Here is a 23,493-nt window from a genome sequence, read left to right as displayed (position 1 = left end):
CAGTATGAGAGGTGAGCGGGAAAGCAAAGGGGGGCATTTCCTTGGCAAATGTCTGCAAAGGCTATCGTCTTTTGACGAGATTTGCAACGAAAGGAGCCGATACGTGGCCAATTTTTTGTTGGGGTGCCAGCGCCGTGTGAGCAGTTTGTGCCGGGGACACTTCAGACTTCGATTTGAGGGATAGACCTCGCGTATCATTCAACCCGTGTCGAACGCTCGACTTGATGGCGGAGGTCGAGATTATGAACGGAATCAAGAAGGGAGACGTGTTGGGGACTGATAACATCGCTGCTATTTTGACCTTTCTTTATTTGGAAGGACAGTTAATTCGAAGTTTTTGTGGTCCCCGTGAACTTCGTATTAACGGGAGTCCACTATAATACGTAACCGCCCCATGCATGCATCACTTGTACCCTTGAGCGCAGGGCAATAAGACGTCAAATCATCGACCTCTGGGTACATAATGACGCAGAAATGGTGATAGAATAATGGTGGACAGCCCAGCATCTTATCAACACCTATCATCACGAAACAAATATAATTATTTGAATCTTGCCCTCGTGATGCTGGGACTGTGGTCAAAAGCCAAAACCGACTTTCTCTTGGCCAGGAAGTTGCGAAAACGCACGAGGAGGTCTGGCAATGCGCCCGCACAAGAATAAGACGTGCACACGAAACAACGGCAGCGCGCGTGCGTAGCGCCTCACCCGGTTTCTGGATATCGAGAAAATGAAGTAGGCCTTCTGCGGAATTAATATGTGCAGCGCCACTACTAGGCAGATGTGGCAGGCCCAATACATCCAACCGATGATCTAACTGACCGTAATGTGAAAACAAAACCTCGACCTATCTTCATCTGTGCAATTTCCTTTTCTTCTCGAAGGTCGGCAGTTTTTGTTTCGCTTTCACTGCAGGATGGTTGGTGTGGATGGGGCCTGGAAGCGCGCCTTACTGCAACCAATCCGAGCTGGTCGATCACGGCCTCGACGAGCTGTACTTCGCCAGGCAGGGCACACACGCTCTGCTGAAATCACCTGCGAATGTTCCACGGGCTCCCAGAACGGGCCCTTTGACGAGCTCGGGGGCGTCATGTAAATAGCACAAAGCGCGTTCGCAACCGAAACTACATTCATCATTAGCGTGAGCAATCGAGTTAGTTGGTTTTGCATTATTGTAGACTGCGCTGAGTAGAGTGGATTACACGCTTTGGGTTTCGCAACAGGGGTGCAATGCTTTAGGCATGTCGACGACCCAGTGTGTTTATGCCAGCAGTGCAACGCTGCTGAAGTAGAGATGATACTAGAAATTTTCAGGAACGCGTACGAAGGCTTAGAATTCACATGCGAAATCTCTTACAAAAACACTCTGCAGTACTATACTTCAGCATACAGATATGGAAAAAAGCCATGCTTGTTACATGTGCCGAACCAGGGGAGAAAAGGGGCTTGTTTTCCACGATCCCGCGCACACAAACTTACTGAGGAAGGTTATCCCTAATGCGAGCATGGCGCAAGAAAACAGGCGGTCGTGTGCCTAAAAGTGTGAGGCATGCTTTAAACTACAGGTAGAATGTCTTCAAGCCAGGAGATACTCAGACAGCACGCTAGTCTTCAAAGCCGCGAAAACTTTGAACAACATGAAAGAAGCAACCACAACCTAGAGCACAACACGTCGTAGTCCTATACATGCATACTCACAGAAATTAAAGAAGACGGGAGCCCGGAATGATGTTAATGTTGTTTTCTGCTCCAGTAATACCGGAACGGATGTGCCAAAAAAGTGAAAGCTGAGCGGGAAGCCACGAAACATGACGGCAAGACAGGGCATGCAAATAATTACGTTAAATGTGAAGTAGGCGTCGTGTACCATGCTGCAAAGCATACTCCGGTCAGGCAGGAAGATGCCATAATGACAGGCTTGAAGAACAGCGCTACGCATGACAGCAGGCGTCCCTCTCAGGCAATATGGCGCTGCACTGAAAAAATTGTGAGCGCAGCCCAGTGATCAAAAATCCTTCAGTTTAGTCAAAAGCACAGAACGAAACCACATGCGGAATCAGGGAGCAACGCACATGTGTGAGCTTATGCCCAGTCATGCCCACCTCGCGTAATATAGACTTTATTAAAAGCAGATAATCGCAAGTCGGCAAAAAAAAAAAGTGTTACGCAATGAATACAGTGCTACTCAAAAAAGAAACAAAATCACGCAGCACTACAGGCTGTCCCGTAAAACCTACTTTTCACCCCATAAATCGCTACCGAGGGATCCAGAAAGATTATTGCGTGCCCTGTAGGTCAACACCTTCCCACATCCCACCAGACCATTTCTTTGACCGGACACACTTTTCTCCGCTTCGACGCTTCTGTGGAGAGCCTGGGACTCTCAGACACATAGTGGGTGGCTGCGATAAGTCTAGCCTAGACCCTAAATGTTTCACTGATTGCTTTATCCAATACGTTTTTGCTAATAAATTTTACTAATGCAAATACACAAAACTAATTTTAAGAATTTCGTCCTTCGACGCCTGTAAAATGGCCAGAATAATTTTTCTAAATGACCCGCCGGTGGAACTGAAAATGCCTAACAGGTGATATTAACTCCTAGCGACACTGCTCAATGAAAATGTTTTACATTTCATGAGCACATTCTGATTATAGGGTAGGAGCTGAATTTTGCTCAAAATTTAAAACACCCCAAAGAGAGAGTGAAGAGCACTAAAAAAGTTCTTCATATATTTATTTTTTTATCGCAGGCAATTTGAGTTATGGAACTGGTTTTTGTTGATATAGGTAACCTATACAGGTATCTAAGCACTGTTTAGAAGATTTTTCTGCAACATCCATCTAATATGGACAATGAGGATTTTGGGGAAATTACGTGTTTCAACAAATTACTCAGTAACTAAAAAGCCCATTGGTATATACAATTCGTTTTTGCTTGCAAATGCTGTCCATATAGTTCTCCAGAAACAAATTGCAGGATTTTGCCCTGACCGTTGTACAAAGATGCGAGCGGGATTTTAGATGCGACGCATCTCTTGCTCTCGGCCTTGTCCCTCCTGCGTCGTCGTCGCGGCGTCCGTCCGCATCCCTCCTCCGTTCTTCTCTCCCACTGCTGTGTGCAACACTCTCACTCTGGCTCATTAGCATACCACAGCTGGCGCGCTTGTTTGGCGCGCGCTTCGCTGCGTTAACAACTGCTCCGGTGCGCGCAAGTGCGCGCATGCGCGACTCTCCTCCGTTGTCTCCTCTCCTTCAATCGCTGTTGTCTCCTCTCCTTCAAAGCGGGTATCGCGCCGCGGCGGTTCAGTCAAGCGCTCGCTCTCGCACTGACGTGACCTTGCTTTGACTACTTCGTGCTTGACTTGATTCTTCCGATGAAGACGTGATTGAAGCGACGGTCCTTTCAGTGAGTGCTGTGACAGAACAATTACGCCCATTCTCCCACGTATAGGAACACCCGCATGTGATGGAAATGCATCATACGCGTTCACAACACGTTTCACGCGATTTAGAGAATCAACCCAACGGAAACACCAATTGAACACCCTGATGCGTCGCATCACACCAGGGTTCCCTAGCGGGAAGTTGGGCGTAATTTTTAACTGACACCTATCTGGGCCTAGAATTGAGTTCATTTTTCCCGCTTTCGCACAGCTCTCGCCATCTGTTCGGAGTTTCTGCAACCACGCGCCTCCCTGTACCAGCCCATGTTTTAAAGACGAAAATTTTTTTTAGGCTACTTAAACCCAGAAATTTTGGTCTGTCTGCCTGTCTGTCTGTCTGTCTTTGACTTGATTAAGCCACCCGGCCAACGTGAAACGAAGTCTGCGCAATAGTCTTATATACTCACAGCCAATTCTAAACGTTTAAGTACGGTTTATATGTTCATACTTGTCAACATTGTTGAACAAGGACAAGACATTATGCATATATAAGGCAGAAAATTTATACACAAGGGATATTTACAGTGTTACTTTATAAAAAAAATTCATAGATCCTTGATATTTGCGAAATGAAATACTACATCCACCGGTGAAAAAAAAATCACACTGTCGCCTGCTGTCGCCCGCGCCACTATTGCTTCTGGCGGCATCTTGAGAAATCAAGCGGCAACAGTTACAAAAGGTTCCACTAGATAGGTTCCACGTTCCGCTTGGAACATACGTGGACTAGGGAAACGCGGTTCTATAAATGTTGAAGTAGGGCGCCTCGATTCACGTTCATCTCCGCCGTACGGCAGCGCTGGCGTCGGGGCACCCGGCCTGGAGCAGTGTGGAACGCGGTAAATTTAAATTGACTTGAGCAAACCTTTATCGTGTTTACCTTGGGTAGAGTGCGACGCAAGAGGAACAGCATGAGAGGTGACCGGGAAAGCGAAGGGAAGCATTTACTTGGCAAATGTCGACAAAGACTATCGTCTTTTGTCGACATTTGCAACGACTAAGTGGCTAAGGCGTTGCGCTGCTGAGCACGAGGTCACGGGTTCGATTCCCGGCTGTGGCGGCCTCTTTTCTGATGGAGGCGAAAAGCAAAAACGCCCGTGTGTAGGAGATTTCGGCGCACGTTAAAGATCCCCAGGCGGTCAAAATTATTCCTTAGCCCTCCATTACGGCGTGCCTCATCTCCTGCGTTGCGTCGGCGCGTGAAGCCCTACAATCAATCAATCAAGACATTTGCAACGAAAGGGTCAGATACGCTTCTAAGCGAACTAAAGGTGCTTCATCACTGTAATTCTATAAATTTACATCATTCGCGAAATGAACAAACAAAAGCAATGAACAAAACTAAAAGCGATTAAAATATACGAACGCCTTCCGCTACACATACACATATTTGGCCCCGAAGAACTCACACTCTACACAAGTGGCATAGGAATAGTACGCATCAGTGGACAGTTCTGTCAATTTTTGCAGATTTTTTGCTGGCAATAATCAGTTTTGCATGAACTCAGTCGGTGTTCAACACTGAGCATTTGCTTTTGTTAATGTTCATGGGTTTCAAAAAAAAAAAAAAACATCACATAAACCGGGAATCGAACCCGGGAACAACGAGTGGCAGACGGTGACTGTATCCAGGACACTACGTCCCTACTAGTATTCGACGGCAGCGCCCTTGCGGATTTCCGGTTTTCTGGCTTCACTGCCTCCCATTGAAAATGCGCTTGCTTTTGCCACTAATACAACCCTGCAGTTCTGTTTCTACCGACTCTGCTGCGTTCCTTCATCCGGGTACAATTAAGGACGCCTACGCCGCGAATCCCGGGTAATGGCGCCCAGAGGGCTGCGCCCTAAAAGCTGGAGTGTACGATTTCAATGTACAGAAAAGCACCCATGAAGAAAAGCCGAGAAAAATGCGCAAGCCAGAGAACGATACTGTGTTTGATACAGCGTACAGTCGTTGTAGGCTGTACGCGTGGCCGGGGGCGCAATGGCCATTTTTCTTCAGCTCTAGGAAAAAAGAAGAAGACGTCGGCTTGAACAGCCAAGTCTGCGATGCTCTGCTAAAACCGACCTTCCAGAAGTGCGCTACTTCAATACTTCCTTGCGAAAGCATAAGGACGTTGTGCGTGAAGTCATCAGGACCCTGTGCATACCAAAGGTTTGCCCGTTAGCGCACCACTTCGTTTTTCATGGCCGGTTTTCTTTCTGAGGCGGCGGCGCCGCGCTGGGCCTAACGTTTGGCCTAGTACAAGTACGCACTCAGCGGCGATGGCGAGCTCGGCCATGGCCTCGACTGAACCTCTCAGCAAGCAGCACGACGATACCCAAGATGAAGACCACATGCAATGCTGTTCAAATGAAGAGGAGCCGATCGAAAGCAATCCAGACGAAGGCTGGATATTGAATGTAAGTAGGGCCCAAAGACGGAAAGCCAAGGTGAGCGACACTAAGAACCAGAACCTTACCCCTGCGCGGCCGATACTTCGACCGAGCATTCATAACGCGAAGCCTAAGCCCCCGCCGCTGCCGAAAGACGACTACAAGCTTGTCATCAGGCCGAAAGAAGGCCTAGCCCTCGCCAAGCTTAGCCCTGCCCAGCTCTCCGAAGCGCTTCTGCAAGAAGCAAAACTTGCGTGGCGTGAAGCCGACTTGCGCATTCGTGTGGATGAGACCCAGAATGTCTTGACTGTGAGCACGCCTCATCAGCAAGCTGCCAGGACTCTCAATCAAATCCGACAATTGAACATTGGTGGCCGAATCTACCCTATTAATCTCTACGGGCTCGCTCCCTCCGAGTCGGCAAAGGGTGTCATCCATGACGTTCCAAACCACTATACTATGGAGCAAATTCTAGACGACCTGTACTTGCCGGGGTATGAGTTTCTCTCGTGTCGACGCCTCGGCACTACAGGAACGGTTGTGATCACATTCCTTGGGCATAAAGTGCCGTTCTACGTGTATTACAAAGGGGTTGAAGTCAGGTGTTACATCTATACGAAAACTATGCCGTACTGCAGCAGCTGCAACACCACGGGTCACCGCTCTGATGTATGCCCAAACCCGAACGTGCGAACCTGCGAGCTCTGTGGACTGCGGAATCCTGAGTCGGGACACGACTGCAAGCCCTACTGTGCCCTGTGTAAGGGAAACCATCTGACGGCCAGCAAGGGATGTCCCAAGCGATTCTGCGAGCCCTACATCTTGCGGCGTAAGGCTCTGGATCGGGAGCGTGGAATCGAGCGGAAAGCTCCGGCGGCCCAGTCGAGATCTTCACGAAGCACGTCTCGGCGACGGTCCAGCAGCTCAAGGTCGACGGCTCCTATCCCGACAACTACCACATCGAGGAGCTCCCAGTCTACATCCAGATCCAGATCTCGGAGAAGGAAGAGCAGCTCCCATCCACAACCAGAGAATGAAAAGGTGAGCTGGGCTGAAGTTCTTTCTCTCACTGCTCACGCCCCCAACTCCGCGTGTACGAAATGTAACCAGATAAAAGCTGAAAATGATAGGATTAAAGCTGAGTGCTCTAAGCTGGAAGCCGAACTTCAGAACTTAAAAAAAGAATCTGTGCCCTTAAAGACTTCAGTAACCCAGTCTGCAGAAACTCAAAACCACTTGGGTGCGCCTGAGAAACGCCGCAAAGTGGATGAGAACAAAGGACACGTTCAAAACTCACCAGAAATTCAGCAGCTAAAATCAGACATGAGAGACGAAATTAAGCAATCCTCAGAGGCAATCACCAAAATGGTTGGCGAAATGATAAAAGAACAAGTAGCTAACCTCACAGCGGAGGTTTCGGCGCAGATAAGAGCACTGACACAACAGGTGGCCGCCCTAGCGGCTACCGCAGCCTAGCTTCAACAGTCAAACGCCGCTATAACCAGTCGCGTAGAAGCCTTAGAAAGCCCAGGTGTGCAGTCTTTGATCAGACATTCGCGTCGAGATAAACCGTACGCGCGACCATCACTGCAAGAAACTCAGGACAACTCCGACATCGCCAACCATGGCAAATGAACGCAAGAAGAGGGAGGAGCTAATACTATGGCAGTGGAACTGCAGGAGCATAAAACCCAAAATCGCTTCTCTAATGCAGTACATGGGGTCCGGCTGCGGAATGTCTGATGTCATTGCACTTCAAGAGACAAACGCGCCAGCAAAGCTACCGGGCTATGTTACACACGGGGACACCGAAAGACATAATTCAAGCACCCTCATACGGAAAAGCATAACTGCGATTCAACACTCCTTAATTCAGCAAGAGCAAGTAGGAATCTTGTCAGAACTGATACCGAGAAACGCGGGGAAGGCCAACAGTCTTTTCATACTAAACATGTACTGCAGACCAAAGCACAGGACGTCTGAAATCCATTCTAATATTAAACAGGCGGTCACCAAATCGGCAGGTAACCCGCTCATTGTGGTCGGGGACTTTAATGCCGCACACCCCCTGTGGGGTTATGGCTACACGAATGGCAGGGGTACAGAACTCAATCTCGCCATCGAAGAGGCGGATCTCACGCTAGTGACAGACCCGTCGGTACCTACGAGAACGGGCAACAGCGTGACCAGAGATACGTGCCCCGACCTCACGCTCATTCGAAACATTAACCAAGTTCGATGGTGTAACACTGGAGAGAACCTGGGCAGTGACCACGACATAATCTCCACCGTAATCCTTGCGGACAATTACAGTGCTTATGTCGGGGAAGCGAAACTCACAGACTGGAGCAAATTTCGAGAGCGTCGAGAGACTCAGTCTCCGAAAGAAATTGAAAGTATAGAGGAATGGGCCAGCGAAGTCAGGGCGGACATTAAAGCCACGACGAAGAAGGTTCACCTCACGACGCAAATACCGCACGTCGATCCCAGGCTACTCCACATGTGGGAGGCCCGGAGGAGTCTCATTCGTCGTTGGAAGCGACAGCGACATAACCGGAAGTTAAAGAGACGCATTGCCTTGCTTACTGAAGAAGCGGCCCGGTACGCAGAGCAGCTCAGTCGAGAAAATTGGCTCTCACTCTGTGACGAGTTAAGGAAGACTCTCAGTACCTCCAAGACATGGAGGTTGTTGAGGTACCTTATAGACCCGACAAAAAGCAAGGGTGAGTCCGCCAGAGTAATGGCCACTGTTATGCACTCGTTCCCCGGTACGCAGGACGACCTCCTTCAAGAACTTCAAACAAGATATACACCAAAATCTTCCACTCCACCCTTCCCGAACTACACAGGACAGCCCAACCCCAATTTGGACAACGACATTCAAATCTTCGAGGTCAAGGCAGCACTTGCAAAAATTCGCAGGAACACCACTCCCGGACCAGATCAAATAACAAACAAGGCATTGGCGAATCTTGATACGTCCTCGGTGATTGCGCTAACCGCATTTATGAATACTTGTTGGAGGGACGGTACGCTTCCCGCGGAGTGGAAGACGGCCGAGGTCCATTTAATTCCGAAAACGGGGAAAAAACCAGATATCGAAAACCTCCGCCCGATCTCCCTCACCTCTTGTGTGGGGAAGCTACTCGAGCATATCATCCTCGAAAGACTTCAATCCTACCTGGAAGAAACAAACAAGATGCCATCAACCATGTTTGGTTTCCGCCGTCACCTTTCAACCCAGGACATCCTCCTGCAGATAAAAGAAGATGTAATGGGCCAAGCCAACCGCCACACTCCGAAAGCCATCCTGGCCTTGGACCTGAAAGGGGCTTTCGATAACGTCACTCACCAAGCGATTCTGACCAACCTGAACAGCCTTGACTGCGGAACACGGACTTACAATTACGTCCGAGATTTCTTATCAAATAGAAAAGCCATCCTCAGGCTTGGTGACTTGTCCTCCGGTCCCATTGACGTGGGTAGCAGAGGCACACCACAAGGAACGGTTTTATCTCCCCTACTTTTTAACATAGCCCTTATAGGCCTACCTACCATCCTGGGGGCCTTCCCGGATCTGCACCACGGCTTATATGCCGATGATATTACAGTGTGGACAGGCGAGGGTTCGGTAGGCGAGATGCAGGACCGTCTCCAGCTGGCCGCTGATGCTGTGAGTGACTACGCAAGGACGTGCGGGCTTTCCTGCTCACCACACAAGACCGAACTTCTTATGGTCGGGAAGAGAAGAAGGAAAAAAGTCCAAGATCCCGGCATCCAGATCACCCTGGACGGCCATACCATCCTACCGTCACCTCACATCAAAGTCCTCGGAATGACTTTTCAAGAGGACTGCTCAAACACCATTCTTCTTAACCGGCTCAATCACACAACGGGACAAATTACCCACATGCTCCGAAGAATAACCACCAAAGCGAGGGGAATGAAGGAGGCGGACACCCTTCGTCTGGTAGAGGCCTTCGTCATCTCACGCATTACCTACGCCATTCCCTATGCTATATTAAGCAAGGGCGACTTGGCCAAGATTGACACCATGATCCGGATAGCCTATAAGCATGCTCTGAGGCTCCCTATTAGTACCTCGACCGACAGGCTTCTGAAATTGGGCCTACATAACACGGCCGCCGAACTAGTCGAGGCCCACCTCGCCAGCCAGCGTCTGCGACTAAGCACGACGCCATGCGGGAGGAGTCTCCTCACCAGACTGGGAATGGCGTCCCCCGAAGAAAGATCCCAGCAAGTACGCGACGTACCTCCAAAAATAAGAATAAACATTGACGTTGCACCTATACCCCGCAAAATGGACCCTACTCACCACGCCGGGAGAAGAGAATCAAGAGCGCGCACTCTCGACAAACGACACAGGGACCGAGACCGCACGGTTTACACCGACGCCGCCGACTACGCCAGAAGGGGAGCCATGACCGCCGTGGTTACTTCAACAGAGAACCACCTCACCAGCATCACCTTGCCCTTCACAACCACTACCCAGGCAGAGGAAGCGGCCATTGCTCTGGCCATCTCCCAGACAAATGCAGATACCGTTATTACGGACTCGCAACAGGCTTGCCGAAACTTCCTTCGTGGTAGAATTTCCAAAACGGCTCTGAACATCCTGCTGCAAAAGCCACCCGAAAGAAAAGTGAAGATTATTTGGACGCCAGCCCACTCAACTCTCAAGGGCAACACGACCGCCCATGACATCGCCCGAGATCTATCCCGCCAGGCGACACGAGGGTGTAGGTTAGAGACTGCGTGTCCTTTGGTTACGTATCAGGACATAACGGGGTACTATAAGTGCCAAAGAATGATATATCCCCCCGGTCATGCATCCCTAACCAAGGAGCAGGAACACTGCCTCCGGCTCCTCCAAACAAATACGTTTCCTCATCCGTCAAAAGTTCACTTGCTCCATCCCACTCAGTACTTCCAGCTGTGCAAATTTTGCGCTTCCCCGGGCACCCTGTACCATATGGTACGGGAGTGTTCGGCAAACCCCAAAATTCCAAGAATCGCGCACCCTTCCCGTGAGCAGTGGGAGAAGGAGCTGTCCAGCTCCGGTCTCGATTCCCAGCTTAGGCTGGTGGAAAGGGCCGTAGCGGCAGGGGTCTCCAATGGAGTCCTGGAATGAGGGCCCCACACCACATTACGATGCTCCCAATAAAGTTTATCCTCCTCCTCCTCCTCCTCTTCAGTTCTACTTCCATTTCTTACTTTCTCAAATAATGCCCAGGCTTCCGTACTTCGCCACACATGACAGCTTAGTCACTGTTACGGCTGCGTACCTCAGACTGGACGTGTCCGAATATTTGCAGGCGCATAACCAGTTAACCAGAGGCCGCTTCTAGTCTTTCTGTGTAGCCTGTGAAATGGAAACGGAGCACGGCAGCTACTGGCTTGCGAATTTCAACGATAACTCTGGTTAAGCGATTTTTCGTTTTAATCCACCTCAAGATAACTAGATAAGTGCACGCACATCACCTCCGATCGCAAACAGGTTTTTCGTCACTCTAGGCTATTTCATGCTATTTGCGAGCTTGCTGTTCTCCGGGTTATTGATAACGGAGATTGCATTGCATTTCCTGCTCCTGCAGGAGCGCAGTGTAGTGAACAGTTGTACATCATACCACGGCATGAATTCCACGCCTCTAGAAGTTTCGCTTGCCGTTCACAAATCGGGATATACACGTAAGACCTCAGCGTCCGTGAAGCTTCATCGTCACATTATATAGTCGCCGCCTCAGGAGGAGCACGGATGCATAGTACACGGGCTGCTGTTCACATTTTTTTGTAGTCTACAATGGCTCCGGTTCGGTCACATGAGCTGATTTATTTTCCTCGCAGCCTTTATTCGTTCCTGGCAACCTTCACGCAGTTGCTGCCTTTATTGGGCCACGTGTAGAAGAGGCTACCATGGTAATGTTCCGTCTTCCAGGTTCGCTTGTGGAATTCTGAAAAAAAAGTCATTGTACGGTAAACTTTGTTTTAAAAGTTAATGACAGCTTAGGCTCCGCACTACCCGACCAAGCGCGTTTTATAACAGAATTCAGCACACTTCCGGCAGCACCAATAAACGTTGGTAAATGCGTACTCGGCCGAATTCACCGTGTTACAGGGGAAAGCAGATAACTCCGGGGAAAATGATGGATTTATTTAGTCGTTATTCTCTCTTGCTAAAGAAAAAGCAAAAAAGAAAAGTCAGATCAGAAAAATATAAGCGCTCCGGCACCACGGATATGAAAACGTTGTGAATGAGAGCTAAGTGACCGTAAAAGCAACGCAGCAGCACTGTTTTTTAAAGAAAAAGATAGCCTTTGGAAGGTCTAAAGGGACCCTGCAATACTTTTTTCAACTTTTTTTGAAAACCTACATGGTTGCAGAACGTAGTCACCCAACACACCCAGTATTTCGATTAGGGGGTCGCAAAGTACCTCAGCTAAAAATTACTGCTCCATGCTCATGAGATAACTGAAAGCTCGCTGCTCAAAAGATTTTTCTCTCTTTCCCGGTCTTGACGTTCTTCGGCGGCCCGAATTACGTCACTGAGGCCATGTAGGGGCTGTTGGCCGGTTTTCCTTCAGTTGCAGCAATGAACGCTTTTCGATAGAAACATTAACAATAAAGCCACAAAAACAAAGCGGAAGGCGTATCTGGTGCTACGAGCAAACCACGCAGTGCCGCTCAGTGCTGGCGGTAATTGTAGCTTTCGCAGTGCTCGTCGACGCGAAGGAAAGAGTAAAAGCGCTTATCCGAAGTGTTGCAGGGTCCCTTTAAAGATTCCCACTGTGTCTGCTGGTACTATACTTGGTCAGTTTTTATAACGAAAAGTTGAACCACGCCTGACGTTGGCTTCTGAGTCCAAGGACGCCGGGTCGATACCGGCCGCGGCGGGTACTTTTCAGATGGAGGTGAATAGCGATTGCGCCCTTGTGTCCAGATTTCGGCGGACGTTGAAGATAACCAGGCGGCCATAATTAATTCGGAGCCCTCCGCTATGGCGTGCCTCATAGCTCGCGTGTCGCCTTTGTGCGCACGCCCCCTCGAAATTTTCTTCTCTGGTATGACGTGCAGACATTCAGTGGCGTACGTACCTTTGGACTTGCGGCTGGGCCGTGAGTAGAAGAGCCACTTAATTGTGGAAGAGGTTTTCTTCCCATTCTCCCTCGTCGAAGTCCGAACGCGGCCGCTGGCGCTGGAACGTGCCGCGACCTCAGGGACGCCGCTGCTCACGATGCGACCACGACCGGTGGCCTCGTCCAGCGCGTCGCCTGGATACGCTGCGCCCAACCGCTTGCCGAAGTCCGGCGTACATGGCCGTGGACGGTGTGACTTCATCGTCACCGTCCTCGCCGAAAGGCCTGCGCGAGTGAGACGGCATATTACCGCCAAAGAACACGACTGGGTGAGGTTAAATTAACTTGTTTCGGCTACCTTAAATTTGGTCGTCTAAGTCATCCCAGGAACAAAACTTCGAATTAAAAAAAATGTTTAACTTTTGGTACAATCTTCGATAGCTGTAAGCACGTAAAATTGGAACAAGAAAATATCTTATTGGTCTTCCCCCACGCCCGCGTCCGGCTGTCCATTAAACAAAACGATAGACTGCGCGGAAAAAGGGGCACACGGCACGAGTTGCGGGACAAGATAGGCTGATTTGAGTGACCGAAGCTGTTACATGTCTGGTACGCGCCAGTTAATCTGAGGAAAATAAAAAAAAAAATATATATAGGCATTCAGCCTTTCCCTATGGACGTTTCCGAGAAATTTCGGAAGTTATGGTATAGTTATTCCTCCAGGGTTATATGATTCCCAAACAATGCATATGTCACGTCTTCGGTAACGGCATCAGGCTCTGAAGGCGCAGCAGTTTCTAAAGGGCAGGTTCGGTATAGTGGGTACCTCTTGGAAGTGTCTTGCAGGCGGCGGAGTAGGGCTTCGCCCGTGGACGCACCGGACCAGTCAGCGAAGCCGAGCGCCCCACAGGCACAGCGGCGACGTCACCAGGGTGGCTGGTCGGAAAACAACCGGGAGTTGGTCCTGGGGGGCCGCGGTCCGCTTTCGGCCTGAGTAAGATGAAGTATCCAACGAGATGGAAGTTCCACTCGGCCGGCTGATTAGCCCGGAAGAATGTTCAAGGTGCCATTGAGCCTGAATAGCCCATGCCTGAATGCCAGAAATTCTTGTCCTACCAACTGAACTAGAAAAGCAGCAAGTATATATAACAAATGCGCTGTTCTCTCTCCGCTGCCTCTCCTCTCTATCGATCTGTTATCCCTTCCCCCACACGCAGGTGCTCCGGTTCCCGCCCCTATAGGAGTCAAATTACGCCTGCTGGTGTACTTTCCTTTCAATTCTCTTCACCATAAATTGCTTCATTCATTCATCATAACACAAACAAAATGTAGGACCAGCACAGGAAAGGGCATCTAAAAGTTACTTCTGTGGTTTTATTTTACCATTGTCCGTGCCATAGTAAATTAACCCTCTTAATGGTTACAAGATGAACTATGCGTCAGCTTGGGCTTTCCCGCTAGGAGCAAAACTGGAGTTTTAACTATTCGTGGTTAGAGCGCTCTCCGTAACACCGGCCCCATTGATGAAGTGCAATAAAGATGCACGAAGAAGCAATTATTGTTTGAAAATGATTTCGGAACGGTGAACTTCCAGTACAATAGTTCGCGCGGCGGTTTATGTGCATTCGCAACAGAAGTGGGGGTACAGGTGCCGTCAGAAGTAATTGGAACACGAGAGCTGTGGCCGAAGCGCATAGGAGCGCCGTGTAGGTGCACAGGCGATAAATGAAAGGAGCAGAACACGCATGCGCGCCTACCGACGATGAAAGCCTATCGAACTTCTCAACCCACTTGTTTTAACGCGGTTTCGAGCATTACTCGCAGCATACTGGTCTCAGCGATGGCGCTGATAGCAGAGGCCGTATCTGGCAGCGTCGCTCACACGTTTACAGCGCACGCGAGCTGCTGGAGAAGCGTCGCGATCGGAGGGATGTGAAGTGACAATTTTTTTTTCTAATATTTTTAGCTTGGTCTGCTATGAGCGCCATCGCCGAGACCAGTGTGCAGCGAACCCTCGAAGCCGCGTTAAAGTGGGTTAAATAGTAAACAGGGTCCATCGGCGTCGGCAGGCGGGCATGCGTGTTCTGCTCTTTACGTTTATTGATTGTAGGGTTTAACGCGCCGACGCAACGCTGGCGATGAGGCGCGCCGTATATAGTGGAGGGCTCCGGATTAATTTTGACCACCCGGGGATCTTTAACGTGCGCCGAAATCTCGAACACACGGGCGTTTTTGCTTTTCGCCTCCATCAGAAAAGCGACCGCCGCGGCCGGGAATCGAACCCGCGACCTCGTGCTCAGCAGCATAACGCCTTAGCCACTGAGCCACCGCGGCGGGTGCTCTTTACGTTTAACGCCGGTGCAGCTGCACGGCGCTCCTATGCGGTTCGGCCACAGCTCCCGTGCTCCAATTTCGTCTGACGGCACCTGTACATTTCAGGGCACGCTGACAATACTGGCCACGAGGAAATACTTTGGTGACCTGTGTCTTAAACGCCAGGATGCCAGGTAATGCCGTCGGCCAGCTCACGATATTCCCTCCGCTTGTGCGACCTTGTTCTCGGGGTTATGTCCTGGAGTGCTGCATGAGTGATTTTAATGCACACGACACAAGAGAGTAAGTAGCCTGCTAACCACGTCATTGTATTGTTACGTAGCCAACAGCGAGGGGAGCTTCTTGCAGTAGCCAAGTTTATTTTTAGCGATTTCGTGCTCCGCGATAAACTATAGACGAACAGTCTAAACGTCGAAGCAGCCAACTAAGTGACGTGCACAGTCGAGGGTCGGGGAATCGAATGCCGTAGCGTTTGCTGTGTATGCATTTATCTCAGAACGCTATTCTGTCCAAATATACCAGAACAGTGTCGATCAAATAGAAATACCGTATTTACCCGATTGTAACGCGCACTTTTTTTCCAGAAAAATAGGCCGAAAAATCACATGCGCGCTAGAATCGGATACGAAACCGAAACTGCCGAAACAGCGAAAATTTCGGCCCACCCATCGCCATCGCCATCTCAAGATGGCGCCAAAGCTCTTGGCAACGATTTTTCGGACGCAGGAAGCCTAGGCGATAAGGCTTTTCTATCGGCGTTCACAAAAATGGTCAAATCGTTTCACTTGCGTGCTTGATAACACCAATGACAGCAGCGGCTCCCACGCGTTCAAAACGAGCGGTCGGCTGAAGCGTGCACCTCCGGAGAAGCTCGCGGGATGGGCGTGCGAGGCGTGGGCCACGATCTCATCGACCATGATTGAACGTTCGTTCAGAAGTGTGGCATCGCGAACACACTTGTCGGCACCGAGGACGAGATGTGGTCAGCGGAGAGCGACGAGGAGTGAGATGAGTGAGATTATTTCGGGAAATAAGTTGCCCGTTTCTCTCGCATTCGTTTGTCTGGGTCACAAAGTCCCGTGCGCGTTACAATCAGAGGTGCAAGTGTTCCCGGTTTTTTTTGACAGCAAAATCGGGTGCGCGTTAGAATCGGGGGCGCGTTAGAATCGGGTAAATACGGTAGTCCAATTTAGTGACGGCGTGGTCACACCCTTTCCTTATGAAACCAGATTGCCTGGCACGGCATGTGGCACAGCAAACGCGCGCTCCGTTTGAAACACACGGTAAGAGTAACCACGAACGCGCGCACGCTGGTCACAGAACACAAAGAAAGAAGTCCCAAGGTCTCGGCAATATCTATCAGGCAAATAAGCAACGTCTGGGAGCCAACGACGACAGCACGGCGTCCGAGTTTCTACCTTGTGACTCGCAGTGGGCGATTAAACTGCTCTGGATAAAGGCACGCTGTTAACTCCGCTAACCTTGGAACTGTGTATCAAACTGGGCTCTTGTATGTAGCGCTCTGAACGGAGCACTTTTAAAGCAAGGATGGAAGTGGGCCATTTGATTCAAACTTCACGCACATGCATGTGGCAAACACGTGGAAGGAATGAGTGGAGTGCTTCTCAAGTGCACGAGCGGTATACGTGTAGTGTAGAAAGTAACAAACACATAAAACCGGTGAACGTACTGCATCTATGGCGTACCTCTAGTGCTATTATAATTGCAGAGCACTTTGTGGGCTTGAATTGCCGTCGTAGCTCGCTAAGAGTCGATGCGACTGCCGGAATCAGGCGGCGCAGCGAGATAACGGACCCAAGTGAAGCCTTCTGTACCTGCGTCAGAGAGTCACGCTGAGGCTTCGAAAAACCACGCGGTTTCGATAGTAACAACCGCTCGAACCTCGTGAACCGCTGGCGCTTGTCATACATCTCCTCGTTGTTTAGCGCAAAGAAAACTGCAGGTACATTTCAGGCAAAATCTGCGTTCATTTAGTTAGGAACGCTCGTTGTGTTGGTTTTTATGATAGCAAGCGAAAAAAGCGGCCACGCAAGAAAAAAATGGCGCGTCCGAAATGACGCAGAAAGAAAGGCTCCCGCCGCGCAAGAAAAAAAAAATTACGCGTTCGAAATGACACAAAACAGCTCCAGCATACGAAATTAAAGCAAGCATAAAAAGAACAGAACTCCCTCTGGCGCAGTTTCAGGCAGGGGGCGCGCGAGCACTGCGAAGGCGGGAAATTTGAAATGCATTGGGTGGCAACAGTGAGCGCATAACAGCGCTGAAGCCTATTATGGCGAATCACTGCTCTGCACTTCCGACAGCTTTCACATTGTATGGAACGGCTTTAATTTTTTTTAAAGATGCACTGACGCGGTTAGACGTTGATTTGAACAAATGTCGGTAACGTACGGGCAACGTTCGGTTTCAATGTCCTCGAGGTGCTTTTGACATGGTAAAATGCTTATGTTTCGTTGCGACGATGTCGTGCGCTACCCGACCCCGGATGTTCTTTTCTTCACTGTTTTTTGTTTGCACATATATTGTTCTTCTAGTGTTCGTCAAAGAAACATTTGAGAAAATATTTCCGGCAGCTGAATGTACGCTGTCCCTAACTAAAGCACCCTGGCTCAGCAAGCACCCAATTCCCGAACCCCCCCCCCCCCCCCAAAAAAAAAAAAAAAAAAAAAAAATCCCACAAGACAAATGTAGTCCTTTACCCGCAGTGATTATAGTGCTATCCTTGTCCCCAACACACAACCCGAACAGCTGCTCACAGTTTCAACAGCGCTTCCGGTGTTTCAGTCAGCCTGCGCTTTCACAATTCAATTAATTTATTGTTAAAAATGTTAGTTATTCCTAGAATTGCAGCGCCTGTATTTACCCTAGTCGCGACCAATGTCCATGCTACGCCCACCAAACAAATACCGCATGCACCGAGTATCCTTTAGGTTGTTCTGGTTGTACCCTGAAGTCCTGTAATAGCCACGGCACACCAACCCCTGCTAAGCCACTTTAGTATTCAGCACAGCGCGCGCCATTCAGCGATGGCAGAAAGGCGCAAACACCGACCCTACGCGTTCGACACGGTGCGTACCAAGGCGCAAATTTTACGAAACTGCGATTTCGTGACTGATGCAAAACTGCGAGGTAGCTGGGGTCCACAATCAGCACCACGTCCAGGCGCGGACGCAAAGCCACCAGAGCGTTGCCGGACCACAGTCTAGCTACTTCCACGGCGCAGAACGCATCATGTCCCACCTCGCGCGTTCTGGAGCCGGGGTGTGCCGACGTTGCCGTCGATGTCTGCGCGCCGAGGGGTCGGGATATGGAAGGCTGCACTTCCGCTTGCCCGGCGTCGCCGGGAAGCACGTCAAAGCTACGTCGGACAATAAACTCTCCTTCAGATGCCACCTAGTGCATGGATTCGTTAAGGTCACATCTGAATAAACTGAAGCAAAATGGAGAGACGAGCTAGTTGGTTCGCAATTTCCATGAGTGAAACCTAAGCGCAAAAATTTTTCACAGGGACGAGAAAGCCTAGCGCCTGTGTCGTTCCCTTTCTCGTCCCTGTGAAAAATTTTTGCGCTTAAGTTTCACACATCTGAATAATCGTTCATTTCCACAACGCCATCGAGCCTGGTGTCAAGCTGCCCGACATCCCGAGTTTCGGGTAGCGGCAAACGTAGCTAACACCTTCAGCGGGAGGCGAAGAAAAGGCCCACCTGGTTCTATCGCTGTCCACCGTAGGGGCGGAGCTCAATGGTATCACGATGCTGTCCGGCGAACTACCTATGATGCTGAGGATGATCCACAAAAGAACGCCTTATAGCTCGCGGGTGGTGGTGGTGGTGGTGGCCCGAAAAATGGCGCATACCCGCTTAGGGGGATTGGCCAAGAAGAGTTATGTTTTCATTACAAACAATCATGCGAGGCAAAATAATGGAGCAGAAGAAAGAATTTGGTCTAGGTTAATGAGAGAGAGGGAGGAAACACGGGGCTCGGCATAGCGTGACCATTTCCGCTTCGTCCTCTTCTATCGTGGCGTGCCGAACGCAGCTGGCAACGATGCTGATAAGTTTTTTGCGCAGACCAGAAATGCAGACGGGCTCGTTTTAGGCATAGGCCAGTTTGAATATCGAATTGAGTTGGCTCCATTCTGCCATTTCGAACTGCATGGACGTAAACATCCCTGATAAAGATGATTATTGTTATTATCAGGATGAAACACACCCACATAGGGTGACTGGCAAGGACTTATAATAGTAACAAATAAGACAAATAATTAGGAACGTAACTGCTTCGCCATCCAAAAAAAAAAAAAACTAGAGAGCCTCATACGACGATGTCTGGGAGAATACATTTCCCTTTATCACATCATCATACCTGATTACTTGCTCGTTGCACGTTCACTGGGCGTAGTTTATGGTGCCGCCATATTTTTTCCTCGCTAGCTCAAAGGGGCCCTGCAACGGTCCTAATATTGCAACACTTTTCGTGTCTGAAACCACTTTGAAAGCTGCTCTTTTCGCCTGCCCAGAGCGGCAACGCGTGATTTGCTGGACGCAGCCGACATTTTTAGTGCGCAAGCACTCCTTGCCTTCCAACCTTGGTTTTGCCCCTGTTTGTTTGTTACAGGAGGTGAACTTTCCCTAAGGAAAGGCTCGCGGACTCGCAGCACATACTAGACCGCTATCTATGGATTTTGTTTGGTTTTGTCCTTTACGCTTGTCCCTGTCTCTCGTCCAAATATGCAGCGCGCATTAGTATTGAATTCAATGGAGAATTTTGCCATCAGTCTGAGAATAGAGACGTCAACAGTAAGAGGGCATAATAGAGACGTATTCAGGACAACTTGAGTCATTTGACTATGCTATCTGCAAATGTTGCAATTTCGAAATTCTGTTTCCAAGTCACTGATGTTCGGGGACTTATTGCTACACCTAGCACCACCTAGTGATTATCTTAATTGTAACACTATTACAGTCTTCTCAATCAACTGCTAAAACGCGCATGCTGTTCGGCCCCTGTAGCCTTACGGGTAGCGTCGCGACTTTCAACGTTTATGTGCTGGGTTCGAGCCCCGGCATGTTCGAGCCCCGGAAATGCCCCGGCATTTCCGAAAAAATTCAAGCGAAGCTTGTATTAGCTGACATCCGCAGTCGGTGGTGGCATACACCGAAAAGCTTTGCGGCTAAGGCAACTCCACTCACGCGCTCTTCGGGCTGCAGCTCTTGCTCGCCGTTCGCAGCTGGCGCGCGCACACAAGTGTCGCTCGTCGCTGTCATCACGCCGCATAGCAGTTGCGGTCGCTCGCACTCGTCAGGAAGTTTACCTTCTAGTGCGCCATGGGTATGCCACACGTGGTTCGCTCTGCGGAAAAGGGAACAGCCATTGAAGGACGTACAAGTTCCCGATAGTCGAAGAATGATCTGCAATAACGTATACCAAACATTTGCAACCCGGTAAAGATCAGGGAAATGAAAGGGTTTCGTTTTAGTCGATCGATGGTTTTGCGATTTCATTGCGTTTCGGTTGTGGTCGTTCTCGTGGTTGAGCTTCGCCTTCACCCCTATTTCTGGAGGGAAGGGGTATCTTAATTTTTTTGTTAGTTATGCCAATTACGTCCGCCTCCCCGCACACAGCCTGGTGATCATTTTTTGAAACGTATATAGAACACACGCGAACCGACGCGCAGGGTACCATTACGGAGAAATCCCATTCAGGGCCAATAAGAAGTCTTCAAAGAGTGTGTATGCGAGGGACATAAGTTAAGCACCACAAAACGTCAAAGTACGATGCTTCTTGGCGTCAATAACCTCAGGGTACGGTGTGAGGGATGAGGTCGGTGGGGAATGACTAAATGCGCACGACTTACGGTGAGAAGAAATTTTCATTGGTGCAGTCATACAACTTCTGTGAAAGAAAGACTCCCCGATGCAATATTTTCTTTCCATTAAGAAGGGTGGGTGGGATCCCTTGCGAAACTGAATACGTTGCGCAGCTGTCATCCATTAAGCTGATACGGACCACGAAACGTCAAAACAGCAGTAAATTATAGTCTTCTGAAAGAGTTCATCTAAATTAGCGTCTTTCGTGAGGAAACAGTAAGCGGACTCTGGAAAACGGTGGGAATATCTTTGTTATGTTATGCGGTACAAAATGAACCGCAACCAGTTATACAAAAAAAAAAAAATTCCCGCATCTCCACGGAGTAAATAATAACGAGTGGGCGAAGCACTTGGGATCGTTCTTACCCTAAATCACCTGTGGCATTGCCCACTCGCGCATGTAAATAAGTTAGAACGCGTGTGTACATTATATACAATTCTAATGCAATCCAATACGATACAATTCAGTTTAATCCAATCCAGTCCAATCCGATCCATTTCAATCCAATCCAATCCAATCCAGATTCAATCCATTTCAATCCAATTCAATCCAATACAATGCTCTTCGCGCATGCGCAACACTGTGTACACGGACGTTAAGCCCCGGACAGAGCGAGGCCCCAAGGTGCTTCGCCCCGAAAACACGCTTCGTGCTTTAAGGACAGTACATTTCCAAAGGTCAGTGGGTCACCAACTCGTTATCGCTTCGTGCTTACGAGCGGCACACCTGACCACGTGCACTTCACGGAGGTGTGCCGCCTGATGTGCCACCCAGAGCCCCCCCCCCCCCCCCCAGGTCATCGAGCCATCATCTATGATGCGCTGGAATCTTGGGAGGATGCCTTCCAGCGCTTCCGCTGCATCAAGATGGAAAAGGACGACATGTACCGCGGGGCGTCCTCACTGAGGCACATATTTGGGAGAGAGATCTTGTATAGGCAAACCGAGGAACTCTATCGGCAGAGAGTGGGTCCTGCCACATAACCAGTGAGCGGCCGTTGCAAGCGTTCTCAACGCCTACGCGCGATGAGCTGTTCGGCGGTGGTGTGAATGGTGGATGGGGTTGTTGGGACCCGATAGCAGCAGTGGTGAACACAGTCGGCGGCGATCGCATCCCCTCGAGTGGTGCTACGGCGGGAACCAAGTTTACTGCCGTTAGGCACTGTCGATGAAAGGCGATCCTGGAAGGTCTTGCTCCGCCGCCGGTGCTACGCTTCCCTGCCTGGTGGCCAGTCTGCTTCTGGAGCACCCTGCTCTGCTAGAATGGCGAATGGGAAAGCCGAAACACGAAATTGGTCCAGGAAGTAGGCGCCGGCGTGTCCTGTAGTGACGGTGCTCCACCAGCCCCCGGTATGCAGCGAGGGTCTTCGGAGCCGACACCACCACCCCGACTCGGTTCACTCCGGAAACCGGCCCACTCACATATGTGGCCGTAGTCAGTGGCCGGAGCAAGCAGCCGGTCTAGGATCGCGTTACGCCGACCATGGGCGCTGGTCGTTTGGCGGTGACGTGTGTGGTGGTATTGAGCACGGGTAGTGTCGTACACGTTATAGTAAGGAAGCATAGTTGGCTGTTCTGGACAGTTGGTGCTGGCCCGGACTTTTGGGACCGCCAACTGCGTGGTAAAGCAAAGTCAAGAAGACGCCTGCAACATGCGTATGTGTTTTCGAGTCGCTGAGCACATCTGCCGTGTGAAAATGAAGGGAACCAAGGCAGGGTGTTCTGAGACTGCTTTCCCAGTCTGTCTCTGCCCAGATTCAATCATCGGCTTAAAGGGGCACTGACACAAAATTTTGAAGGCGAGATAACTTCGGAGATAGATTGGTGGGAACACATATACATCATCTGCAAAATATCAGCGGCGAATACAGCCTAGAACATATTTAAAATCAATTTTAAAGTGTGCGAAACGCAACCGAGCAGCAAGCAGAGGACCACGCGCAATCGACATCCCGAGGTTATTGTGTAAATAAACAACATCGAACACGTCACGAGTTTGTGTTTGCCGCTTCCGCACTGCCGGCGTTTTTCGTCGGCTTGCCCGGCTCGCCGCTCCAATCGGAGGGCCGGAGGGCGGAGCTTCTGCTCTCGAGAACGAACGACCCGATCGTTGGCGGCGGAGGCGCCGTGATTTCGTCAGCTAATCGGGCAGCTGGCCGCGACCAAAGTTCTACAGCGATTCCAGGCACTCTGTTTCTATTACTGCTTATTACCATTGGATGCGAAAACGCGCCGGAGCCATGAAAAGCCCACTGAGCTAGCCGCACGGTCGCTGTGCAGGCGGCGGCCACGGCCGCGAAGTGGCCCAGGCCGGCGCAGGTAGCTCGAGTGATAGCTTGTTACCGCTGCACGA

At 50.0% G+C, this 23,493-nt stretch overlaps 1 protein-coding gene across 1 annotated transcript in view; it reads left to right on the top strand.

Annotated features, from left to right (window-relative positions):
• The first annotated feature begins 13,073 nt into the window (after positions 1-13,073).
• LOC144180227 (uncharacterized) overlaps positions 13,074-23,493 on the top strand; it is a 50,076-nt gene continuing 39,656 nt past the window's right edge. Inside the window, exon 1 of the mRNA XM_077708607.1 lies at positions 13,074-13,208. Coding sequence (XP_077564733.1) covers positions 13,074-13,208 — 135 coding nt within the window. The remainder of the gene's footprint in view (positions 13,209-23,493) is intronic.

This window comes from Haemaphysalis longicornis, unplaced genomic scaffold (assembly GCF_048455015.1).
Source record: "Haemaphysalis longicornis isolate Haplotype H1 unplaced genomic scaffold, Haemaphysalis longicornis Haplotype H1 scaffold_4, whole genome shotgun sequence".
Taxonomy (NCBI): Eukaryota; Metazoa; Arthropoda; class Arachnida; order Ixodida; family Ixodidae; genus Haemaphysalis; species Haemaphysalis longicornis.
This window is presented reverse-complemented; position numbering and strand designations above follow the sequence as displayed.